Source organism: Natrix helvetica (assembly GCF_964273705.1).
Source record: "Natrix helvetica genome assembly, chromosome: 4".
Classification (NCBI taxonomy): Eukaryota; Metazoa; Chordata; class Lepidosauria; order Squamata; family Natricidae; genus Natrix; species Natrix helvetica.
Genome location: NC_138550.1, coordinates 139,113,512 through 139,140,447, shown reverse-complemented (window position 1 = coordinate 139,140,447; position 26,936 = coordinate 139,113,512). Strand labels below are relative to the sequence as shown.

General features: G+C 38.2%; 1 protein-coding gene across 3 annotated transcripts in view; it reads right to left on the bottom strand.

Moving 5' to 3' along the window:
• Nucleotides 1–26,936, bottom strand: part of RALYL (RALY RNA binding protein like) — a 226,592-nt gene that overhangs the window by 88,895 nt on the left and 110,761 nt on the right. For all 3 annotated transcript variants that reach the window (XM_081952442.1, XM_081952444.1, XM_081952443.1), the window contains one exon: nucleotides 9,429–9,707. In XM_081952442.1, the coding sequence (XP_081808568.1) occupies nucleotides 9,429–9,684 (256 nt within the window). In that variant the 5' untranslated portion in view covers nucleotides 9,685–9,707. The remainder of the gene's footprint in view (nucleotides 1–9,428; nucleotides 9,708–26,936) is intronic.

The window sequence follows — 26,936 nt, the reverse complement described above, 5'->3', positions numbered from 1 at the left end:
AGTCCCCCCTCTCGCAGGTGTGGCCCTCCGCCCTTTCGAGGGCCCACCTTGATGACGGATTTATTAATCCCGAGAGGTGGAGGAAGCGGAGACTTAGGGGTTTTTTAGTTAAATGTTTTTTAAAAATCTGTAGGGGTTCTGGGATTGGGGGGTGGGTGGGTCAGGTCAGGAGTGATGACAGAGCCAGGTCACTAGGTGTGGTCGCTAGCGGAAGGAGTGGAAGGGAGGAGGAGGGGGAGGATATCGTTCCAATACAGGGCTCTTTGATTCCAACGGTCGTAGAGAGGGGCAGATATGAGGACAGATCAAGAACTCGCAGTCGGTTGGGAGACCATGGGTGCTAGTCACACCCGGTCGCTTGTACCAACCCCTGAGTACTAGGTGGTCAGGAGCTGCAGACCCAGGGCCTGAGACTGTTGCTATGCAATGCGAGGTCCGTTGTTAATAAGGCCCCCCTCATTTACGATCTAATTCTTGAGGGGGAGCCAGACCTCGCAGGAATAACAGAGACCTGGTTGGGCCACGAGGGAGGTTTACCCCTCGTGGAAATGTGCCCACCAGGTTATCGAGCATTTCACCAGCGTCGGGCCCAGGGAAGGGCCGGTGGGGTAGCAGCGATTATACGGGAAGATTTAGAGCCGAGGGAGTCCACTGTGCCACAGACGTCCGGGTGTGAGTCCCTTGTCGTGAAATGGGGCCCTGGGAGACAGTTGGGCCTGCTGATAGTATACCTGGCTCCTTGCTATACATCAGCGGCCCTGCCTGAACTCCTCGAGCTGATCGCATCGGTGGCGGTTGAGACCCCCAAACTTTTAGTGATGGGGGATTTTAACCTGCCATCGGTGGGAGAAGCTTCCGAGGGGGTTCGGGAGTTCATGGCTTCCATGACAGCCATGGACCTGACTCAACTGATTCAGGGCCTGACACACGAGGGAGGGCACACCTTGGACCTTGTTTTTGTCTCTGGCCAGTGGTTGAGTGATCTGGGAGGAGGGAATTTAACCATCACTCCCCTGTCATGGTCAGATCACTCACTCCTCCGACTTGACTTCCCTGGTGCTACCCCCCGCTGCGGGGAGGCAGAACCGGAAAATACTAGATGGTTCCGCCCCAGGTGCCTGATGGAACCAGATAGGTTCCAGATGGAGCTTGGGCCACCTCCTGTAGCCCTGACCCGCCCCCGGGTAGAGGACCTGGTGGCTGCGTGGAATAATGCGACCACCGGGGCCTTGAACCGGGTGGCGCCTTTGCGGCCTCTCCGGCGGCAACGATCCACCCTGGCCCCTTGGTTTACCGAGGAGCTAAGGGTGATGAAGCGCCGCAAGAGATGCCTAGAGAGTCGTTGGAAATCCTCCCGTTCCAAATTTGACCGAACACAGGTACGAACCCATTTAAGGACGTACCTTGTGGCATTGAGAGCGGCCAAACGTCAATATTGTGCCGCTCTCATTGCATCCGCAGAGAACCGCCCTGCCGCCCTGTTTCGGGTGTCCCGCTCCCTACTGTTTCAGAGGCCGCGGGAGACCCCTTTACAGGGTAGGGCAGAGGAATTTGGGAAATATCTGCAGGATAAAATCGCTCAAATCCGGAAGGATTGGGTCCCTTTCAGTGGTCTAGTGGAGACGTCCGCGGCGAGTCTTGAGAGACCAGTCTGGGAGGAGTTTGACTTGGTTGCCATCGAGGATTTGGACAGAATGCGTGGACGACTGCGACCTACCACATGTTTACTGGACCCGTGCCCCTCCTGGCTTGTACTGGCATCCTGGGAGGTTGCACATGACTGGCTCCTGGGCCTAGTGAACGCTTCATTGGGGGAGGGGTCTCTTCCGGCCGCCTTGAAAGAGGCGGTGGTGAGACCCTTGCTCAAGAAGCCTTCCCTGGACCCTACGGAGCTGGCCAATTACCGTCCTGTCTCCAACCTTCCCTTTTTGGTGAAGGTTGTAGAGAGTGTGGTGGCTTATCAGTTTCCACGACATCTGGAGGAAAATGATTATCTAGACCCGCGCCAGTCCGGCTTTCGCCCCGGGCACAGCATGGAGACGGCCTTGGTCGCGTTTGTGGATGATCTCTGGAGGGCCAGAGATAGGGGTTGTTCCTCTATCCTGGTCCTATTAGACCTCTCGGCGGCTTTTGATAGCATCGACCATGGTATCCTGTTGCACCGACTGGAGGGGTTGGGGGTTCGGGGCACCGTTTTGCGGTGGTTCGGCTCCTACCTTTCCGGCCGGACGCAACGTGTGTTGGCAGGGGAGCAGAGGTCGACCCTAAGCCCCCTTACTTGTGGGGTGCCACAGGGGTCGGTCCTCTCGCCACTCCTGTTCAACACATATATGAAGCCGCTGGGTGAGATCATTTGTGGTTTCGGGGTGGGATATCATCTGTACGCTGATGATACTCAGCTGTACATTTCCCGAACCACCCCAACGAGGCCGTCGAAGTGATGTCCCGGTGTGTGGAAGCCGTACGGGTCTGGATGGATGACAACCGACTCAAGCTCAACCCTTCCAAGACGGAGTGGCTGTGGGTTCCGGCCCCCCGGTTCAACCAGTTAATTCCATCTCTGGCCATCGGGGGCGTACAACTGGCCCCCGTGGAGCGGGCGCGCAATTTGGGCGTCCTCCTGGATGCCCGGCTGTCCATGGATGATCATGTGACAGCCGTGGCAAGGGGGGCGTTCCACCAGGTTCGCCTGGTGCGCCCCCTATTGGACCGGGATGCCTTACGCACAGTCACTCATGCGCTGGTGACGTCTCGCCTCGACTACTGCAACGCTCTCTACATGGGGCTTCCCTTGAGATGCACCCGGAGACTACAGTTGGTCCAGAATGCGGCCGCACGGGTGATTATGGGGAGTACAAGGTACTCCCATGTGACACCTCTCCTACGCGAGCTGCACTGGCTTCCTGTGGTCTATCGGGTGCGTTTCAAGGTTTGATAACGATCTTCAAAGCGCTCCATGGCACAGGACCTAGCTACTTGCGGGATCGTATCCTGCCCCATACATCCCTGCGACCAATTCGCTCGCACAGAGAGGGACTTCTCCAGGTGCCGTCCACCAGACAGTGTCGGGGGGCGGCGCCTAGGAGCAGAGCCTTCTCTGTGGCGGGCCCAGCCGTGTGGAATGACCTCCCCCCGGATATTAGGACTACCTCCGACCTCCGCTCCTTCCGTGTAAAGCTTAAGACCCACCTTTTCCAAGTAGCTGGCCTGGCTCAATCATAGTTTGATCATATCGCTCCTGACGGGTTTTTAACTTTGTAATTTTACTTAGGGGATTTTAAATTGCAATTTTAATTTTATCTCCATTTATCTGTCTACCTCCTCCACGTATACGTCTGCATTTATGTGTATGTATTGTCTATATTTGTATTCTATGTGTTTTTATTGTACGCCGCCCCGAGTCCTTCGGGAGAGGGTGCGGCTAATTAAATAAAATTTTATTATTATTATTATTAACTTAGTTATAGCCCTACTTTCTCAAGGTCTATTTTCAGAGAGGGAGAATTGAGCTAAAAGGACAGGGATAGAAAGAGATGTTTTTAGAGCTATTGCAGCAGTTCCCAACCTTTTACAGCTTGGCAGCCCAGCTTTTGGGAGGGAGGGAGGAGTAGAACTGGGCTGCATGAGTGATGGGCTGGTATGCAAGCACAGCTCAACTTGCACAAGCAGTGGGGCAAGGTGCACTCGCATGCACATGCAGCACTAGTTGAGGCTGCACACACATGTGTGTTTACTGACCACCACTTGCGCCGGCCTGCTGCTCACTCAAGTCAAACTGTGAGTATACTGCTCACATGAGTTGAGCTGCGTATATATGCCGGCCCACCACTCACATGCTCCAATCACGAATAGACCATGACTCGGTAGTGGGTCATGGCCCCGGTGTTGGGGACCTCTGAGCTACTGCACAAGTATTCATTTCATCAGTCAATATTTCAGGTTTATTTCTGCTATTTTGTTTTGCCGAATTTTTGCTGTTTTATTTTTAACATTTGATTAAATATCAAATATTTTATTAACATAATAATATGTAAGCAACCATTAATCAATATAGTGATTTAAAAAGATTACCTAATCATAAAGCTTCCTTCTCCAACTCTTTATTGAAGCTGTAAGACAATATTGTGTTATCTTGGATATCTCCTCCCTGCAAGTGGTAGGCAGTTTAAATAATATTCTGAAGACCAAAACATAAGCAGATGAAATCTACATAATTTTCTTTTGATGCAGCTAGATCAGTAGTGTTTTTCTGTGATGAGCCCAAGGCCAATTAATGAGGCTTGGAGGGAAGTAGAGCAGATGGTAAGCTTCAAAATAGGCTTAAATCTACACACCTCTCTTTGCTAGAATCAGAAATGTTTGTTAGAGGATAAAGAGTAAACCACTTTATAATGGAAACTAAAGTTATTTTTACTTAGGGCAAACTATTCTAAAAGATTTTACACAGCAATGTTTGTGTGCTTAGCTATATATATATATAGGGGTTTTACCTAATGTAATACATACAATACAGACTATGGGGTTATACTGGCTCTAAGTTTCAGGTCATGCATAATTTTTACGCTACTCTAAGCGCTGGCTAAGATGCATTGTGAAGTAAATAGAGAAAATAAAACTCAAGGTAACAAAGGTAAGAAAACACAGTTCTAGTAATTCTAGGGACACGGTGGCTCAGTGGCTAAGATGCTGATCTTGTCGATCAGAAAGATCGGCAGTTCGAATCCCTAGCGCTGCGTAACGGAGTGAGCTCCCGTTACCTGTCCCAGCTTCTGCCAACCAGCAGTCTGAAAGCATGTAAAAATGCAAGTAGAAAAAATAGGAACCACCTTTGGTGGGAAGGTAACAGCGTTCCATGCACCTTCAGTGTTTAATCATGCTGGCCACATGACCATGGAAATGTCTTCGGACAGCGTTGGCTCTTCGGCTTTGAAACAGAGATAAGCACCGCCCCCTAGACTAGGGAACAGCTAGCACATATGTGCGAGGGGAATCTTTACCTTTGCTAGTTCCAAAGCAGAACTGAAAAGGTGGGATATGGTACCATATTGAAAGGTGGTAAAAGGTGGGATATGGTACCATATTGAAAATGTGGTGATACTAGCATCTATATAGGCAACATTGAGGATCTTAAGCGGTTGCATAAAATCTACTCCTCTTTGCTGGCTCCGTGCCTGAGCCACATTGCATCACCAGCTCTACGAAAGCAGGAAGCCTTAGTGAAGGAGTGCAACAAAATTTTGAGAAACCCTCCATTTCTTCCTGTGCACCCTGATCTTCCTCATCTACCAACTGGCAGGCTTAAATCCAGAAAACTGTCTCTGGCACTTGCTGAACAGCTGTCTAACAACTTTGACAATAACACACAGTGGAAAGCCAAGTGGGCTGTTGAACATCCAGATACAGGCAGTTATGTAGATGACTTTATACAAAAGGTGCCAGGTTTTGACCTTCCTTGTCAGCATTGGTCAACTCTGAACAGGATCTGTGCCCAACATGGTGTCTGCCAAGACTCATTGTTTAAGTGGGGTCTTGTCTCTACCCCTCAGTGTGACATGGTGCTCCTCAACAAAATATTTATCACATTGTGTCTCAATGGCCATCATTCACCACCGGCCCAATGTCTGATTTTTTCTACATAGACCATCCTATCCTTGAACGGCTGGTGGACTAGACATTAACCTTTGAACCACTATAGGTCCATGTATTTGCCATATGCTAAATAAATAATAACATTATGATTAATTACTATAAATGGAGTAGATCTCAACAGTAGATGTAGGCTGCATTCAGATCCAAAGCAGGTAAATGGGATTTGGATTTAAAAGAGAACCTTGTTCTTATTGTTAGCCTCCTTATAAGACTTACACCTTTTTATGAGATATAGTGATATATATCTGGCATGACTCAGTAAAATAAGCATTTAAATGCTTATTTATAGGACTAGAATTTCTACAGCTAGGTGGAATAGATCAGTTTTTTTTCATATTTTGTAACCATATTCTGCATTATCTAAAAAATAAAACACAAATACTTGCCCCTCTTGATGGAATGGAAACTGTTTTACATTAAAGGGTTATCTTTTAGAAATGAGAAAGAGTAGTCATAAAAGGTAGCATCACTCATAGTCTAGGAGACTGCATTTGCTGTGATTAATTTATTCGCCCTGAAGTTTACAAGCTCTGAAAGTTGAAATGTTACATATCTGTAAGTCACGACAAGCAATGAGACTCAAAGAGATTTGATGGCCAAGGCATATGTGATTAAAAAAAAAACTCCCTTGCCAATTGCCACATCAATCAAATATACAACAGAGATATATAAACAGTCTGTTTTGATAAAGACATTATTTATTGCCTATACCATAAGTTGTATTGTTTTTAGAGTTGTTGTGATTTAAAAACCTCCTGCAGGGCTACACTATTTTCAAAGACAAGTAAGAGAGCATGTTGTCCAAAATAATTATCTGTGTCCACTAGTTTACTTCGAGCTACATGTCGCTGAGTGCCAGGAAATCTGTGCATTTTCTTGGTGGAAACAGTGTCTAATTTATATCTGCAGAGAGGCAAGCTTTTAATACTATTTAAAGGGACTACATAGAATGGAATTTTACTTATCAAAGAAGATGTATTTAGTCTTTTGTTATACCCACTAAACATAGACTCTTTTATGAGATTTCTTAATCTTTGTTTAATCATTTGATTCTTCTAGAAATTATTATATATATATATATATATATATATATATATATATATATATATATATATATATATATATATATATATATACACATATACATACATACATACATACATACATACATACATACATACATACACATACATATATATATATATACACACATATATACATATACATATACATACATACATACATACATATATATATATATACATACACACACACACACATACACACACACACACACACACACACATACACACACACACACACACACACACACACACACACACATATATATATATATATATATATATATATATATATATATATATATATATATATATAATTTTTAATTGGAGTTATAGCTTACTTTCATTCAGGAGTTCAAGACAGCATAGATATTCCTCCTTTCTATTTTTTTGCACAACAGTATCCCTTTGAGGTAGATTGGGGCTGAAAGTATGGCTGGCCTCAAGTTACCTACCCAACTTCCATGACCAAGAGTAGATTAGAAGTAGAAAATATTAGGTAGATTGGAAAATGAATCTTCTTTCCACACCAAATCCAACACCTTAACCATTATGCCATATTAGTTCCCAAGGAAGGAAGGGATGAAGGCAGGCAGGCAGGCAAGCAGGAAGGAAGGAAGGAATTTTTTTGCTAACAAAAATCTAATAGTTGTTCAGCTCAAGAAGTCGATCAACTCTTGTTTGAATGGCTGTTTTATTTTCTTAAAAATAAAAATAAACACAAATACATTTGATTCCAAGATGTAGACAAATTGACTCCATCAATCTTGTTCTTTTGTTATTAAATCAAGTGACTAAATAACATTAGTTAATAACCTAAGTTCTTATTAAAAACTATTCAGCACAACGATGTATTAAAGCATTCAAAGAGCAATCCTCCAATAACTTTAATGGAAGAGAGAAAATATAGACATATCATGGAAATAAATACATATTCTGGGGGAAAAAACCAAAGCTCATGTGAGGGGAAGGAAAGAAAAAAGAGACTATAGGGAAATTTCAGAAGAACAGAGTAAAAAACCCAGCATTTTGAATAAGAAGAATTAATTATAAACATGCCACTGAAACTTAATTTGACAAAATCCCTGGAATGAATGCTACAGAATATTTTCGCCCTTTATTTTGTATGATACAATTATCCTCAAATTTTATCTTCAGGATTATTGCTAGAAATTTTGTAAGATGTTGAAACCTTTTTCTGTTTTAATAAACCTTCAGTGCAGATGGTGGACTCGGGCTACTATTAAAATGTTTTCTTCCTGAAAGTGATGCTTGTTATTTATGGATTATATTTTAATAAACCACCCTGAGTCTTTTGAAGCAAAATAGAGATATATGAATGTGTGTTTATGTATGTATAGCAGAGCAGCAGAGAACAAATAGCTTAAGTAAGGTGGCAGTAAATTTTTACAGGAGAAGGGTGTCTAATCCATGTTTATAATCTTTCTCCAGAAAATTTAATTGAATTATGATGGCTTGTATTTTTCTCCTATTTATTTTAAAGATTATTCCAAACAAGTTTCTATACATCTAAAGACAAATAATAAAACATACCTCATTAGCTTCTATACACACAGTCATTCCATAAAAATGATGGTTTCAGTATATCAACTCACTAATGATTGTAGTACTTCAAAATTCCTCAATAACTTCTGCAGGAAGCAGACTGGATAAAGCTTATTTTTAATCAACCTATTGCTGACCTTATTTCACTTTCCATAATTATACCATGCCTTATATATTATGCTAGCTCCTAAATATCCACTTAAAAATTAAGATGAAAGTTGTACCAGCAACTTAAAATTTAGGCAAGCCTGTAATGATTATGACCTCCAGTCTACTGGTGCAACTGTCAAAGGCCAAATTTAGTTATAATTAACAAGCAGCTCCTATCTACACTTCAAAACACATCCTGAGCATTGCAATTTAATTACAGGTAGTTCTCGACTTACAGCAGTTCATTTAGTGACCATTTGAAGTTACAACAGCATTGAAAAAAGTGACGTAGGTTGTTTTTCACACTTACAACCATTGCAGCACCCCCATAGTCACATGATCAACATTTGGCAGCTGAGTCATCTTTATGATGGTTGCAGTGTCCTGGGGTCATGTGATCACGTTTTGTGACCTCCTGACAAGCAAAGTCGATGGGGAAGCCAGATTCACTTAAAAACCATGTTACTCACTTAACAACTGCAGTGTTTCACTTAACAACTGTGGCAAGAAAGGTCGTAAAATGGGGCAAAGGTCACTTAATAAATGTTTCACTTAGCAGCAGAATTTTCATAGACATAAGGAGTGTGGAAATTCTCATTCCAACTACAGCAGTTACGTTTGCTGTCCAAATCATACATATTGGTTCATCTTAAGTATGGCACATTAAAACAAGGTCATAATTCATGCTGAAGGACTGACCTTTGGATTTGTGACCCTAAGAAATACCCACAGTTGAAAGTGCACATTGTGTTCACAAGTGTTATATCCCCCATATCTATTTATGTAGTTCTAAAGTTCCTTTATGATGTAAAGAATAGTAAGTGCATTGTAATTTTTGCTCACTACTAGAATGCATATAAAATACAATTAATTAAATTCACGTGGATTCAGTCTGGATATAAAAGAAATGAGTCTAGAAACTAAAAAGGTAAAAAATATATAATAAAATTAACATATGAGGGGCCATATGCAGACACTCACCCAATGGTTGTCCTGCAATGATCCTGGCATTTTCCCCTGCCACAGCAGCTCTTGCGTGCCTCTCACTCATGTACTGTACAAATGCATAACCTTTGTGCACTGAACAGCCAACTATTTTTCCATACTTTGCAAAGATTGCTTCTATATCTCCTTTTTTGACAATGGCTGTATTAAGATTACCAATGAAGACTCTAGAGTTGATGGATTTGGGGTCATTCTTATTGGTGACATTACTGGTCTGTGTTTTGCCGGTCATGGTTGGCTCACTTGACTTCAGCCCTTGAAAAAAGATGACAAAGATTTGATTTAGTTGCATAAAAACATGATTAATTAATGTAAGAATTAACTTAATAAGGGGAATAATAATATTTAAATTAATATAAAGAAAAATTATGATGAAGTTATTATATAATGCTGATCAATATTAAGAAAAAAATGTAGAATTACTAAATACCATTTTAAATATTTTTATTTTTTATGAACTTGAAATGTATAAATAAATCTGATAAAGCAGCATTTCAACAATATTCACTTATTTTAGATTGAACGTTCAGTCTCTCGCTTATTAAATATTCATCTGCCTTCATCATGTAAAATAATAAAAGGTTTAGGTACTACAGATATCACTTAGCGATCACAGTTGTGATTAGCAACTCCGTCGCTGAGCAATGTGATCATTAACATCACATGATGCAACAGACTTATGACCTCACTCTCACCATGGTTAACCAAATCATGGTTTGGTTATGGTTGTTAAGAGGGGTATCACATGGCCACGATTTGCAATTTGTAATTTTATTGCCAAGCTCTCTATTGACATGCTTGTGAAGACAGCTGTGAAGCATCCAAATTGGCACATGAATTTCAATCATGTGATTATAGGGAAATTACAATGGTTGTAAGTGCAAACAATGTTTGTAAAGTTACTTTTTCAGGACTGTTTTCAACAGTTGCTAAGCAGGGCATTCATTAAGTGAGAATTCATTCATTCCATTCATTTATGAAAAACTATCTGTATTGGTGAACTTAATAGTATGGCCAATCTTGGAACAAATTTGAACTATGATGATTCTTTACATGCTTTACCAGAATACGCTGTATTTTCCAATTTATATTTTGAGTAATTACTATTTAAATACTAGAGTCTACACTAAGAAATTTAGATCATATTAGATACAAATGCTCTGATAATATTTCCACTTGTTTCTTCACATAATAGCTTTCGACATTAAATAAAGAAAAGTATTAGTAGTTGGAATAAATGCTAATTTTCATCAAATCTCAAAGCAGTCTCTTGTTTAGAGTTGAACCTGACTGAAGTCCTTGTGAATAAACAGATAAAAATGTACATGGTATGGCTACTCTGAGATGAGGTGGTTTATCACAGACAAAGAGTTTACCTTTCAACTATGATTTATCCTGAAATTAATATTCAGGTAATACATTAACTATGGTGATCTCATCTTTATCATTTTATTTCTTAGAAAACTAGGCAGGGTGTCATTTGTTTTAATAAGTAGCAATGTCAGGCACAAGTAACCAGGAGCAGGAGCGCAGTTCAAAGCACTAAAAGTTACATGCTACCGATACATAAAAATCTGATCTACTAATGGTCAAGGCAAATTGGCACTAAATAAGAGTCAATGGAATTCACGGGTGACTGGAATTAAGTCTCTTGTGACTGCGTAAGTATTCCAAACTGATAATGCATTTGACCCAGTCTTTGGGCTTTGCCAGGTCATCTCCTATAGAACAACCGTTACTTCTTAAATTATTATTCTAAGATTGCTAAACACATTCTGACAATTAGAAAATACTTCTGAGTACTTATGGATATATCAGTATATGATATTTTATTTTTGTCATCTTTATTTATTATTTTAATACTAAAGATGATAACCTGCCTCCTCAAAACATGGAAAGTCCTATTAGGCATCATAGTCACCTAGCTACAAGATGGACTAAAGCATGCTTCGAAGGACACTGGGAATAACATCAAGGCTCAAATCACTTGTTTGTCATAGATACAAGAATTGCCTCAAAGTCTAGACAGACCAATCTGAGCACAGCCTGGATTGATTACAGGAAAGCCATGACTCAATGCCACAAGCACATGATGTGTGAATGCCTTGCACTATACGAACAGGACATAAGGACCTTCCTCAAGAACTCAGTGGGACTGGAAAACAACACTGAAAGTCAACTAAAGTTAATTTGCACAAGTGGCCATCAAATGAGGCATATACCAAGGTGATACTGATCTCACTGCTGTTCCTCCTGTTCTGCATAGGCTTGAACCCACTCAGCCAGTTAATCACAAGGACTGGATATGGATATAAGCTAAGAGTGGAATAACCACTGGCCAGTTCCTTTGCACGGATGACATTAAGCTGTGTGCTAAGAATTAAAAAGACAATGACTCACTGATCTATCTGACAAGAATCTACAGGGAGGACACTGGGATGTTATTCAGATTGGAGAAGTGTGGTCAGATGGTAGTAAAGAGAAGGAAAATAGTTCCACCTGATGGGGTGGAATTACCAGTAAGTCACATAACAGACATACAGATTGGCTACAAGCATCTTTGTATTCTAGAGTCACATGAAAATCATATGAGGCAAGGAAGACAGGAACATTCAAGTACCTCCAAAGGATAGGACAGATCCTGAAGAACTAGCTCAATAAAAAGAACAAGAGTCACACCATTACCATGTATGCACTGCCAGTCATCAGATACCCTGCTGACATAATGAGTTAGACAAAAGAGGGCATGATGCTTCCAAAGTGAAGACCCAGAAGTTCCTCGCAATTACTGATATTTCTAAGGTGGGAGAGTGGCTCCAACAGATTCCAGGTCCAGTTCTCTGTCCAGAAATGTGCAGTGCTAGGCGCAGCTAAGATCCAATTCCAGTACCTTTCATAATCATTGATTATGGATGAATATCAATGACAAGTCTCTCCAAAACTTTGCCAAAAACCCTGTAGGGATTACACCAGGCAAGTGCCAGGAGTCAATAATGATGCAAAGACACCAGAAGAAAAGTCATTTCATATAGATGTGAAAAGACATAAAGGGTGGATGGAAACTTCCAACATGTTTTAAGTTAACGGTAAATTATCATGGAGCAGAAATTCCAATTCTGAGAAATTATATAGAACTAACAGGATAATATTTTCGGTTCCAATTGTTCCTGACAGTTTCCATTGCATAACCAAAGGAAAAAGCACACTTCTTAACATGGTAGGCAGGGCAATAAGTATAGTTTAGCCTTTATTGTCATTGTACATCATGTATACAATGAAACTGGTTTACTAATATTCCAAACCTTGAGGAAAATTAAAAAATTTAAAAAAAGATAAATTCCAAAAATAAATTGTAATATCCTCAGCATACACAAATAAGCACAAAGCAAAATCTTATAAAAGGAGCATTAAAAGAAAACTTATTTCTTAAATATTAGCTTGATTCAGATTAAGTAGAAAAACTGAATGCTGGAGGGCTTATATGAAACTCTTTGTGTTCCACTGATTTATTTTCATCCAGAATAAATTCTTTAAAATTGGTTCATATTCAGGAACATTTAAGCAGCCTTAAGAAATGTACAACATAATTCTACAAACTTCCACTGACATATAAGTCTTGTTGAATTAAATGTGGCTTATTTGAAGATAGATATGATTTCAGTTTAAGATAAATAAGTGAACCATAGACAGTTCAAGTTTTTTACATACTATCAAAAATTGAAGATAATCCTTGATTTAAATCTTCCAGTATTATGACTCACACACATTAAGGATTTGTAGAGTATTTTCTTTGTTTTATGTCAAAACAATGTCACATTTTAAATTCAGTGTCACCTATGAAGGAAGGCTTCAACAAACATTAATAGGTTTCTGTATTAAAAAACAAGCATTAGAATAGCAAAGTGCGGAGAGTATTATTCAAAAAGAGAATAATTTCTCTAATGGTTATTTTCATATTATTAAAATGTGTGTTGTAGAATTTTGGTAAAGTAAGACTAATATTGATGTTTGCATAATTAAAATTAGATTGACTGCAATTTGATTGCCTTTGATGTGGAAAAAATAATCTCCATTGTTTAAATTTCAGTATAAGAAAAGAACTCAATAATTTCCATAGCAATGAATAACAAAAAAACTTACGTACTACTTTTGAACCTGGAGTTAGTGTTTTATCTATAGAATCAAAATGTGTTTGTGATACATATAATCTTTACAGTATTAAATTTGTGTATATACAATTGATCTTTATTGTAATAATTATAACTATTTGTAACATTTGACTTCAGAAATTCATACAATTCCCAGGCTCCTGGAACAAGTAAAAATAAGTAAGATCAGGGGAGATCTCATAAACACCTCTTCTTCCTTTATTCCAAGCATTTCAAGTATATTGTAGATAGTACATATGGACCTAATTTACATAACAGTTTAACCATAATATGTTCTCTTTTTGGCTCAAGGGACTTACAATCCCACCCATTGTGGCATGATTAAAGAAATCATTTATTAATAGGTAAACATAATAATTGTCTTCTTTTCTAGTTTGTAACTTAGCCTATAGAGATCTGGATAAGAAAATGAAATTATCTGGAACATGCAATCCAGACAGGGTGTTGTCATTCTGGATGAACACCAATTATTTCTCTCCATTAATTTTTATTGAAGGCCAGATACCCTTATTCGATCTCTGCATCTCAGATAGCGGGTTGATAGAACAATTCAAATAAAGCTATCCCCCACGCCAACTTCAGTATGCTGAATTCCTGGCAGTAAATTCCAACTGAAAACAAGGTTTTCCCAGTTTCCTTCAACAAGACTTGACAACAAATGGAATAAGGTTACAGAAATCTCAGCAATTAGATTGCTTTCACTGCAGAAATGGGTTTGGCTCAACTTGTTAAGACAGAGCTTTTTTCAGTTTTTTACTTTTACGGACAAAGAAGCAAATTGCTTTCCTGAAAGCTGAGAAATGTGCAAGTAGCCAGGATAAGATTCCCAGGTCCTAAACATGCTATTATTTGGCACAAGCCTATCTATTAAAGATCCTATGCTTGCTTTTTACTGTAATTTCTTCCTGGATCATTGACCTTCCTTTGATACAGAATCTGAAATGGCTGGGCTGATATGTACATGTGAGTAAGTACCGTAACTGGGGAAAAAGCTTTGGAAATGCCTAGTCCTGGCTGATGGCTTCTATGTCTTTCCCTAGCTATTTGTCTATGACTTAAAGATGCCATGGTGTTGTTGAATTATATTTCAAAAATATCAAATTTATTTAAGAACTTTGGTAATGCATAAGGAAAAGATATTATTATAGCTTTTTTAGTTATCTGGCTGCGCCTTTTGGCCCTTGTCAATGACTGATTTATGATTTCTGTGCACAATTTCAGTGTGCACACAAGTCACTTAACAATTAACCATCTGACATAATTTCACATCAGCTAAAATGAGATCAAGAGATGACCTAGTAAAAATGGCTGAAATAAATAAAGCCAACCACATTCAGCTTTGAAAAAGAAAAGTATATTATTACAGACACCCTAGAAAGGTTACATAGAGTTACTGTTGTTTCAAATTGGTTTTATCTGAAACCAATTTGAGTATGAATATAAAAAGCAAAAATTACCCGTCAGTTTATTTTTCTTATTTACCATTTATATGCCAAAACAGACACTTTCTTCGAAACAACAATGGAAAATACAAAACCAAATCTGAATTCAAACACAAGTGCAAAAGTCTAAATTTGCTTAAACCACATATATGCAGTTCAAAGAAACAGCAAGAAGTGAAAATTGATACTGAAATGTCCTTGAATATAACAGTTCTGTCAATAAACATCTGTGGCAATTGCTTCTGATCACTCTCTTTCAGAATGCTTTCCAATGAAGCCTTTTTCTGTACCCAATTACCCTACTGCATTCATGGAATTTTACAAGATGTTTTCCTTTTTTAGCCTTCAACTATTTTCCTTCCACTTTTTCAATCACCCTCACCCCCACCACAGGCATCTAGGATACGAGATGCATTTCCTAATTGACATCCAAAACTAGTATACAGAAGAAAATGGAAAGGCATAAGCTAGTCTGTGTTTGGTTAAAAATAATCAGGAAGAAACTGATCATACTATAGAATGCAAATGGCAATGCCAAAACTGGAAAAATGAAAGGGCTGATCTGCTCTAAGACTTAGTTGATACCCAAACTGCTTTTGTCCCATTTAAACACTGTCCCCCAAAAGGAAGGACTAAAATTAAAAATCTGCGTGGTCTTGTCTGATGTCAGATCCTGGAACCAATGTCTATTTACCCCATTACAGTCACAGAGGAGACACCAAAAACATTTGAAGCTAAATTGAAATTAGCTAATTTCTAATTTCTGTAGATAGCATTAGGATCATGAAATGTGCCAAAATATGGAGCATTTTTTTAAAAAAAATCTGAAGTCCCTTAAAGTACAAAAATGTTCAACTGAATTCCGTAGTCTTCTGTGATAGATTTGGGTTTGGGGGAAATGGAACTTTGTGGATATTCTGATGCCAGAGAGTTCTAGGTTTATGCAAATTTGTATATGTGTGTTCTTTTCACACAAAATAAAGTGTCAGTGTATGTAATGGACTTATATAGATTTTTCTTTAACTTGCAAGAGAATTCTTTGCTCCATTAATTCATTAGAAATTAGCTTCAACTTTCATTCATAATTTAAAGGACGGGAAACAATGTTGTCAGTGCATTCAGAAAGAATTATCTCAAATGTGTATTAAGTGTCAGACTGACAGTTAACGTGACTGTGATTATTTAGTTTTACAGCTAAAATCATGGCTCATCCTCCAAGACATAAATTATGTACAATGATCATATTTTCTTGGAAAATAATAAAAGGATGAACCATAAAAGGGAGCAAATCTGAAGCAGGTTCATAACGATAGAAACTTTTAATTGTTTATATGTTCATAATGTATTATAAAGTTTTTGAACAGAGACTAAATATTTAAGGAGGCAGCAAAATGTTATTTAAAACAAGTAACTCTACCGTTGATTTTGCTTATGTTTATTTGTCATGACTAATTGGAAAGGTCTGATCACTTGGTTCAAATGAAATATTGCTGAATTTTCTCTCCACTGAGCCACAAATGTCAGTCTCCAGTGACTTTTTAGGAAGCTTTTTTGATTATCACAAATAAGATTTTAATTAAAAATGAATAAAATCATTCCATTATTCATTATTTTAAAATATCTAATGAGGTTATACTTGCTGATTTTAAAAGAAACTAGTCTACTTGTCTTTGTTCATGGACTAATGACAAAGAATTAAATCAAGGAAGCATGAATGGTATTTGATTTAATAAGTGCACAGAGGTAGAGAAGAGCCTACTATTTTGTAAGCTGCAAAACAAGAGCAGCAAAGACGAGTAGAATAATCATCCAAAAATAATCCTCTAAGTATTAATGGAATGCTTAGCAACATAAAAGACTTAATTTCTGAAATTGGTAAGTGGGTGCATTTCAATTTGTTTGAAATGTCTGGCATCGACACTTGGTTCTAACACTTTTTTTTCTAACTTCACAACATCTGGCAAATGTTAGTTATAATCAAGAGTAAGCTTCTTTGAAGAACATCTGCAATCAGCACATAATCAATTCAGTGAAAACATAGTCACTTGCACATAATGCAATTCAACTGAGTTTCAGGGTGGGAGGAGGTAAGGGAAGTACCAATGCTGTTAGGCCTGTCTGAAATCAGCATGTCAATGTTGCCATGTTACTCTTTTTAAATTGGGAGCTCAATCCTGTTTAAGGATTGAGTAAAAAGTGCTTCTGGTAAGCTCAGTGTAAACATAAAGGCAATAACTTTTTCCTAGAATTAGAATGGCCTTATTTTTTCTCTTTTCATTAGGTAGCATACAACAACATGCTATTTCTGAACTTGACACATACAACCGTATCTATATGATTCTAATCAATTTTGAAGTCACCTATGCTAAGATAAAGATGGATATTTATATTTTAATTAAAGGGAACTCTCAAATAGTAATAAGCCATCAATGTTAACCATGACACCAATTAGGAACACAGTATATAAAGACAATACCATACTGCATATTTCATTGTTCATATTGCAAACAAGCATATGGCAGAATCAGAGCCAAAGCAAGCAACTCATAAAGTACATACTATGAGATCTTCTTAGATTTTGATGGAAAAGAAACAATATTTTACAATTAATTATTGCTTTATGTGTACAGTTGGATTTTATAATCTTGTTCTTATAATGCTGATCATCAACTGAAAAGCTGATCACACACAGCATCCCTCTTTCTCTTTAGAAAATAGTACAATGATTAATAAGTTTACTTCTTAAATTGCTACTAGCAAGAATTCCAACCAGGTAAATCAAAGCACAAGCAGAAGTGCAACTATAATCCAAATACGCACTAAGTCTTGCTTCAACCTAAAAGAGATGAAGTCACTTGAAAGCTAAATAATTTTCTTTAAGTTGAAATCATTTTCAGTTGACTCCCAAGGTCTTCCAGAAAAATACAGAGATATGCCTATGGAAATGTCTCTCTTAACAAAAGGAGAAATAAATCGTAGGATCCAATGAAGTTATGCATCATTAGAAATGGAAACAAAAAGCAATCCAAAATGATCAGGGCAGACTAATGAGACACACAAATGTCATCTGAGGATAATATAATAATATAATAAATATAATATATTATAATATATTATATTATAATATAATATAATATAATATAATATAATAAAAATATAATATAGTATAATATAATATAATATTTAATATAATATAATATTTAATATAATAATATAATATAATAAATATAGTATAGTGTCGTGTCGTATCGTATCATAATAATACAATACAATACTGTAGGAATGAGAGGAAAGGTTACGTAAAGACATGCGCAGCAAATTGCCGTGATCTCAGTGGCTTTTTACCTTTTAACCTATGAGCTCCCCTAGCAGAGACAGGCCCTACCAGGGACTTATGTGAGATTCAACTACGGCTGGAATGGACTTAGATATTGACAAGTAAAATGTACCAATAAGATGCTGTTTCTACCCCTGCTTTTGCTTTGCTTGTTAAAACTGTATAAAAGCCAAATAAACTCTGCGTAAGACAGACGGACATTTTGGACACCACTGCTGTGATTGATTTCTGAGACCTACACAATACTATACTATATAAACCATACTGAATAAAGTGAAATTTTTTTAAAAAATATCCTGCTCTCAATCACTACACCCAAAATATGGCCATCTCATCCTACTACTGGACTGTGACTTTGAAAGCCAATCCGATGAATATATTCCAAATGTAAAAACTCAGAATAGGAAAAAAAACCAAGGAGAGAACAAAAACAGAACTGAGGAGAAATTTCCTGACAATTAGAACAATTAACCAGTGGAAAAGCTTGCCTTCAGAAGTTGTGGGTACTCCATCACTGGAGGTTTTTAAGAAGAGGCTGAACAGCCATTTGTCTGAAATGTTATAGGCTTTCCTGCTTGAGCAAAGGGTTGGACTAGAAGATCTCCAAGATATCTTCTATCTCTGTTATTCTGAAATAATTGTTTGGTAATTATTCAATCTGTGAAATAATAAAATTAAAAATGGACTGTCTTTAACTGTATTTATTAGATTAATAAATTATCAGAGAATATTTGGCCTTGATAAAAAAAACAGCAATGCTAATACTGTTGCCAAAATTGGAAACTATCTGATTTGAGAATATGAATTTCTGCAGCTTCTAAAACCTTAACTGTATTATCTCCCACACAGATTGTCTGCCTAGGTGTATAAATTAGATTATGCAAAATTCTGCTCACATTCCAATGTTGACTAGGCAAACCACACGTTGACTCTACTTCTACCTTTTGCTTTTGATTAAGGTCCCACTAAATGTTGTGAATGATACCAATGAACGAATATATATATATCGGAGCTGCCGTCTTTCTGTAAATCTTGATGGGAGGGGATGGGGTGCTGGCTTTGTTTCAGTAAGTGGAATGATTGGTTGTGTGGTTGTATGATTGGTAGATTGGTGCTGATTGGTGCTGGCTGTGTGTGCATTGTTGTTTTGTATTGTAACGGCCTGGGTGGTGGGTGGTGTTCGTTTGTTGACTAGGGCTGGTTTCCAGATGTTTGGTAGGCGGGAGGTATCATCACGTTTATTCATGTTGTGGGGGTGTTTCTCTATTTCGATGGCTTCCATAATTATTCTCTTGTTGAGGTGTTCTGTTTTGGAGATTAACCTGGCTCCTTCAAAGTTGATTTCATGTCCTGTAGCTTTAAGGTGCTGGAAAAGGAAGGAAGTTTTTTCTTTTTTTCTTACTGCGTTCTTGTGTTCTGTGATGCGTGCATTTATTCTCCTGTTTGTTTGTCCTATATATGTTGCCGGGCAGATCTTGCATAGTATTTCATAGACTCCTTGGTTTTCTAGCTGGATTTTGTCTTTGGGGTTTAAGATGTTGGCTATTTTTTGGTCAGTGGTGAAGGCTGTCTTGATATTGTGCTTGTGGAGAATTTTGCTGATTTTATCTGTGGTGCCTTTGATGTAAAGGAGGAGGGCGATGCCATTGTCCTGTTCTGTGTCTTGGTTTTTTGAGGGAGTCTCCTTTTGGATTAGGTTGGTGATTGTTTTTCTTTGGAATCCGTTGGAGATTAATACATTTGTGAGTTTGTGTAATTCAGTTTTCAGGTGGTCTTTGTCGGCTAGGCGTTTGGTTCTGGAGATGAGGGTCTTGGCTACAGAGTTGATCTGTGCAGGGTGGTGATGGGATTGTGCATTTAAGTAGCGGTTGGTGTGTGTTTTTTTCTGGTAGATGGTGTGTCCTAGGGAGCCATTGGGTTTTTTGTAGATTAGGACATCCAGAAAGGGAAGTTGGTTGTTTGCTTCTATTTCCATGGTGAATTGTATTTTGGGGTGTAGGCTGTTGAGATGTGTGAGGAAGTTGTCCAGTTTTTCTTTCCCGTGTGGCCAAATCACGAAAGTGTCATCAACATATCTAAGCCAGAGTTTGGGTTTATGTTCAGATATGTCTAAGGCGTTGGTTCAAAATGTTCCATGTATAAGTTTGCAATGACAGGTGAGAGGGGTGATCCCATGGGTGCTCCTTCTATCTGTTTGTATCTTTGTCCATTATGGATGAAGTATGTGTTCGTTAGACAGTGGTTGGTCAGGTCCAGGATGTGTTTAGGGGGGTTGTGTTCGTTCTGGATGGCTGTCAAGGCTTCTTTTATAGGCACTTGGGTGAAGAGGGATATGACATCGAAACTCACGAGTAGGTCGCTGGGTTGTAGGTTTTGTTTCTTTATTGTTTCTATGAAGTGGAGTGAGTTTTGTACGTGTGAGGTGATGGATTCTGCGTAGGGTTGGAGTTGTTTGGCGAGGAATTTGGCAAGATTCTGTAGAGGTGAGCCTATGGAGCTGACTATGGGTCTGAGTGTTATCCCTTCTTTGTGTATCTTGGGGAGGCCATAGAGCTTGGGGCATCTGGAAGATTTCTCTCTGGGGATGATTCTTTGCTGGATCTCTTCACTGATGGCAGAGGCTTTTATTTTGGATTTGGTGGTTTTTTTCCAGGTAGGTGGTGGGGTCTGTGTTTATAGGTTTGTAAGCAGGGTCTTGGAGTAGGTTGGATAGTTTGGCTTGGTAGTCAGATGTGTTTATCACCACTGTGGCATTTCCTTTGTCTGCTGGGAGAATGATTATGTTGTTGTCTTTTCTCAGGTTGGTGAGTGCTATTTCTTCTTGTTGCTGTAAGTTGCTTCTGGGTGGATTACTGGAGCAAAGGACGTTGCTGACTGCAAGTCTGATTTTATTGGCTTCATCTGGGTTGATTTTGATGAGTGTAACTTCAACTCCGCATATGATGTCTTCAGTGGGGATGCGTTTAGGGGCGACTGCAAAGTTGAATCCTCTGGAAAGGACATTGGTTTCAGCTGTGGTGAGGGTTCTGTCTGATATGTTGTGTACTGTTTGTTTCATGAGTTGCTGAGGGGGGGGTAGGCTTCTGTCGTTTTTCTAGTCTGTAGAGTTTGTAGGAGTGTTTCTCTGTCTTATAGGAGGTTTCTGTTTCTGCTCTCCAGAGGGCTAGTTGTTTGGATTTGTCCCAGAGTGCTGGATGGATTTTGTTGCTGAGTTTGAGGTGAAGAGTGAGCAGGTCCCAGTTGGTTTGGTCTAGTAGGAATCTTTTCCTGTGGAGTTCGTTTCTGATTAGGGCTAATTCAGTTCTTTTCAGGATCCTTTGGGTGGCTGAGGTTTGTGAATGGAATTTTAGTTGGAAGCATGTGGGGATCAGGCTTTTGTCTCGGCAGTTGCGTAGGAATGTTAGGTCACATAAGATGGTGGCTCTTCGGACTTCAAGTCTCTCATAGAATCTGGTAAGCAGGAAGGTTTCCTCCCCATAGAGGTAAGACATTTGTTTTCGTAGATTTTCACGGGTGTAGGTATGCTGGTTTTGTTGTATTTGGGTCTTTTCCCGTGTAGGATTGAGATTGTCTTGGCAACGTTTCGGCAAGATCTCACTTGCCATCTTCAGGCTTGGGCTTAAAATGCGATCGGAGCTGCCGTCTTTCTGTAAATCTTGGTGGGAGGGGATGGGGTGCTGGCTTTGTTTCAGTAAGTGGAATGATTGGTTGTGTGGTTGTATCATGATTGGTAGATTGGTGCCAATCCAACCTAATCCAAAAGGAGACTCCCACAAAAAACCAAGACACAGAACAGAACAATGGCATCAGTATACCTACACCCGTGAAAATCTACGAAAACATATATACACACACACACATACAACTGAGCTGTTTTTTTAACATGTATACTTTCATACATACAGTTTGTTATTCAAGTATTTTATGGTAGAAATCTAACATACAAAGTTATGTCTCATTTGGTATAAATCTACTTGTGTTGGGAATTACAATTATCAAGAGGTGATTGTAAAAAAAAACATGTATAGTGCTCCATTAAATGATTTTGCTAGCATTATGAACAGGAATAGAACTTTGCAGTCTTTTTTCCTGAATTGTAGCCAACAAAGCACATAATTACTAAGCTAAGCTGACAGGTGCTTGGCCATCATTACTCAAAATATGGATGCTTCGTTGGTTTAATTAGTGGCAATATGATATATTGTTTTACTTCTGCTTTTTAATAATTTGCTACATTCTATTTTGTCTTTTCACTGAATTTCACGTAATAGACTGCTGTTCCAAAGTCACTATCAGTTATGATATATTATTACTGTCAGAGCAGATGTTTTTCAGATTCAATTCTTTGTATTTCCAGTTAAAAGAAAAAGGAAGAAGCAGCAAACTGTTATTAATAGTGCTCTATAAGATAGCACTAGATGGACAAATGCCATCATAGGAATACATTACTACTACCAGACGTCCTGTGACCTGTTGTGTCATTGTTTAAGAGATATTTGCTTACCTAAACAGAGAAATAGAATGACCAGGAGCAAAGAAGCAATAGGAGTGGGAGCTACTTCCAACATCTTGTTGGTTTGACTATAGCTGACAATGCTCTGGAACCCATTGGCAGGACTGGTCTATCTGATTTCTTTAGGCATAGAATAGGCTATCTGATCAACTTAAGGAGGGCCAGTCTGCCCAACCTCCAGACGGTCAGGGAAGAACCAGTCTACAAATTTATGGCTGTATGGTAACACAGCAGCAGCCACAAATTTGCCAAATTTCAATCCCACAGGAGTCGTGAGTACCGGATTGTACATGCATTCTTATGGATATGCCTCACCTGTAATGACAGCCATAAGAACTCTTTAAGTAAGATTCATTTTTATTTAATTTTATTAGCACTCTGCCCTGGTGTTGAATCAACAAACAAGTAAAAATTAATGAAAATAAAAATTTAAATGGGAGGGCTACTTGCTTAACGTAAAAATTATCTGAGTTATTTGATATTTATTCTAAATATCAAAATTGATAAACCAGCATTGCTAGTAAACAGCACTACCTATAAACTTAGTTTTTATTAAAATGACATGTACAGAATCTGCTGAGCCTTTCAACTAATGACATTTCGGTACAGACATATTTCCCTAACATTCTAAATTTCCTAGGGATTTCACACCCTTCTGTTTAAAAACAAATCATTAAAAAAATAATGAAGCTGAAGTTTCATTAAAGCTTAGTTTTATCTCACTGAAAATACTTGAATAAACAGAATATCTTAAACACAAGAGAAAAGAATATCATGAATAAATCAATTTAACAGAAAGGAAATATGTGGGGTATGGAAATTAATTCTAAAAAGGCCAATTATATGAAAAAAAGAAACTAATTCAATCTGCATTTGAAATTGCGTTTTATTATCTTTTCAGTTCAAAGCATTGGCTTTTTTATTTATGTATTTGTCAAATATATATAGCTGTGCATCTCACCAAACAAGTGATACTTGGTGGTATACAATAAAACTAAAACAATATTATAATCAACAAGCATTATAATTAAAAATATTAAAAATTATACGTCACCAGCAAATTAATCTTCTATTTTAGCGTTTTACTTAGTAATTGAAAATTATTATCAAAGAACTATTTAATTTAAAGAAACTAGAATGTAGATTTCATAATGCTTAGGGAATATCCACTGGGATCCCATAAGATAAATTATTATGTTTAGGATGATTTATTGTTTGCTTTAAAACTGAGTATGGCTCTAACCTACATTTACTTACATCTGAAATTCATTTTCTTTTACATGGAGTCAACCTCCAACCTCTCACCTCCCTTGCTATTATTTTTTACAAAGACAGTTTTCCAAACACAGTTTGGAAAATTGACTAATTAAGTCTCCTAATTAAATTTTGGAGAAGGGGAACTAGGGTGTGTGTATGAGGAAATTATTCAAATGTATCCTTCCCTTTCTTACAATACAATACAATAGTAGAGTTGGAAGGGACCTTAGAGGTCTTCTAGTCAACCCCCTGCCCAGGCAGGAAACCCAATACAATTTCAGAAAAATGGCTATCCAACATCTTCTTAAAGACTTCCAGTGTTGGGGCTTTCACAACTTCTGGAGACAACTTGTTCCACTGATTAATTATTCTAACTGTCAGGAAATTTCTCCTCAGTTTTAAGTTGCTTCTCTCCTTGATTAGTTTCCACCCATTGCTTCTTTTTCTACCCTCAGGTGCCTTGGAAAATAGTTTGACTCCCTCTTCTTTGTGGCAACCCCTGAGATATTGGAACACTGCTATCATGTCTCCCCTAGTCCTTCTTTTCATTAAACTAGACATACCCAGTTCCTGCAACCGTTCTTCACATGTTTTAGTCTCCAGTCCCCTAATCATCTTTGTTGCTCTTCTCTGCACTCTTTCTAGAGTCTCCACATCTTTTCTAGATCGTGGCGACCAAAACTGAATGCAGTATTCCAAGTGTGGCCTTACCAAGGCATTATAAAGTGGTATTAACACTTCACGTGATCTTGATTCAATCCCTGTTTATGTAGCTTAGAACTGTGTTGGCTTTTTTGGCAGCTGCTGCACACTGCTGGCTCATATTTAAATGGTTGTCCACTAGGACTCCAAGATCCCTCTCACAGTTACTACTATTGAGCAAGGTACCACCTATACTGTACCTGTGCATTTCGTTTTTGTTGCCTAAATGTAGAACCTTACTCTTTTCACCATTGAATTTCATTTTATTAGATAGTGCCCAATGTTCAAGTTTGTCAAGATCCTTCTGTATCTTTAGCCTGTCTTCTGGAGTGTTGGCTATTCCTGACAGCTTGGTGTCATCTGAAAATTTAATGAGTTCCCCATTTATTCCCTCATCCAAATCATTGATGAAGATCTTGAAGAGTACTGGGCCCATAACAGAGCCTTGGGGTACTCCACTGCATACTTCCCTCCATGTAGATGCAGTTCCATTGAGGACTACACGTTGAGTGCGGTTGGTCAGCCAGTTACGAATCCATCTGGTGCTGATGCTATCCAACCCATATACTTCTACTTTATCTAGTAGTAGGTTATGGTCTACCTTACCAAATGCCTTACTGAATTCCAAGTAAACTATATCGACGGCATTCCTCTGGTCCACTAATTTTGTCACTTTGTCAAAGAATGCAATAAAATTAGTCTGGCATAATCTGTTTTTGACAAACCGATGTTGGCTTTTGGCTATTACTTTGTCTTATTAGCATGTTACATCCATATTCTTCAATTCAATTCTTCAATTTAGAAATAGCCCCATATGTGTGTCTTCTTAAAAAACAAAACAAAAGCAGAGTATCTCCCATTCGGGCAGAGTAGGGCATACTAGTTAGGCCTTGAAATACTATATTTCCCTTTATAACTTTTCACGGATAAATACACATATTAATGGTGCTATTTTCAATACATTATTTGGTAATGTATTTGGTAAGGTATTACGGAGTTAGTGCAAGTCAATGAGTTTTCACTTGTGAATAACACCTACTTGGAATATCAGGCTTAAAAGGTCTGAAACAATGTTTGAATCAGATGTTTTTATATTTACTAGTTTAACATTTTTATTGAGTTACAAAAATATTGTAAAATACAAAATACAAAAGTAAATAAAAAAGCAGTGCAGGGGAAAAGGGGGAAGAAAAGTAAGAAAAGATAAGAAAAAGAAAAAGAAGCATTGGTTTAAAATACACTCTGTTACAGTAAAATAAGACATTAACATCAAATGACAACTTTTTGCTTTTTCATAATAATATGAACAAGCCATTTCTGTAAAGATCTATCAATCCACTCTATTAATGCACTCAGTAAAACCCAAAATCAAAGTTTCATTCTTTTCCACATCAAGCATGAAGTTAAGAAGCAGTCTCCGTGTGGAAATAAAAGTACGTATGTACTTTTCTTTAATCAAAGTAGTCAATTTTGCCATTTCAGTCAACTCCGTCAACTTCTGCAACATTCATCCACAGTAGGAATCAAAGTGTCCTTCCATTTTTGTGTGTACAGTAGCCTCGCTGCTGTCAACATATATAATAACAAAGTTCCACATTTTTTCTCCAGTTCTTTTTCCATTAGGAAAAGTAGATGTTTTCATATTTACAACTGTTGTTACCAAATCTCTTTCTGTTCCAACTTGGGATAAATGCAGAAATTAGTATAAAAGTAATACTGTGCTACTGCCTAAAAGCTTCATGACAAAATAAAAAATGTTAGACCTGTAAGATGAATTCCATTCAAGGGTATCAGCCTTGTATTTTGGCATTAATGAAACTGGCCACTTAGCCACAAGGGAAGAAAAATGTCAGCACAAATTAACAGGAGCTAACAATACTTAGCATGACAGCCAATCCCAAGCAAACAAAGGCTTAATTAAATAAAATTGGGATACATGAAAAGAACAAAAATCTCAGGGCTAGGCTCTGGACCACACTCAAGCAATTCTAGGATTGGAACTCAAATTATTCCCAAAGAACAATGTTGTCTATATATCATTCATCTGTAGGTAAAGCAATATAT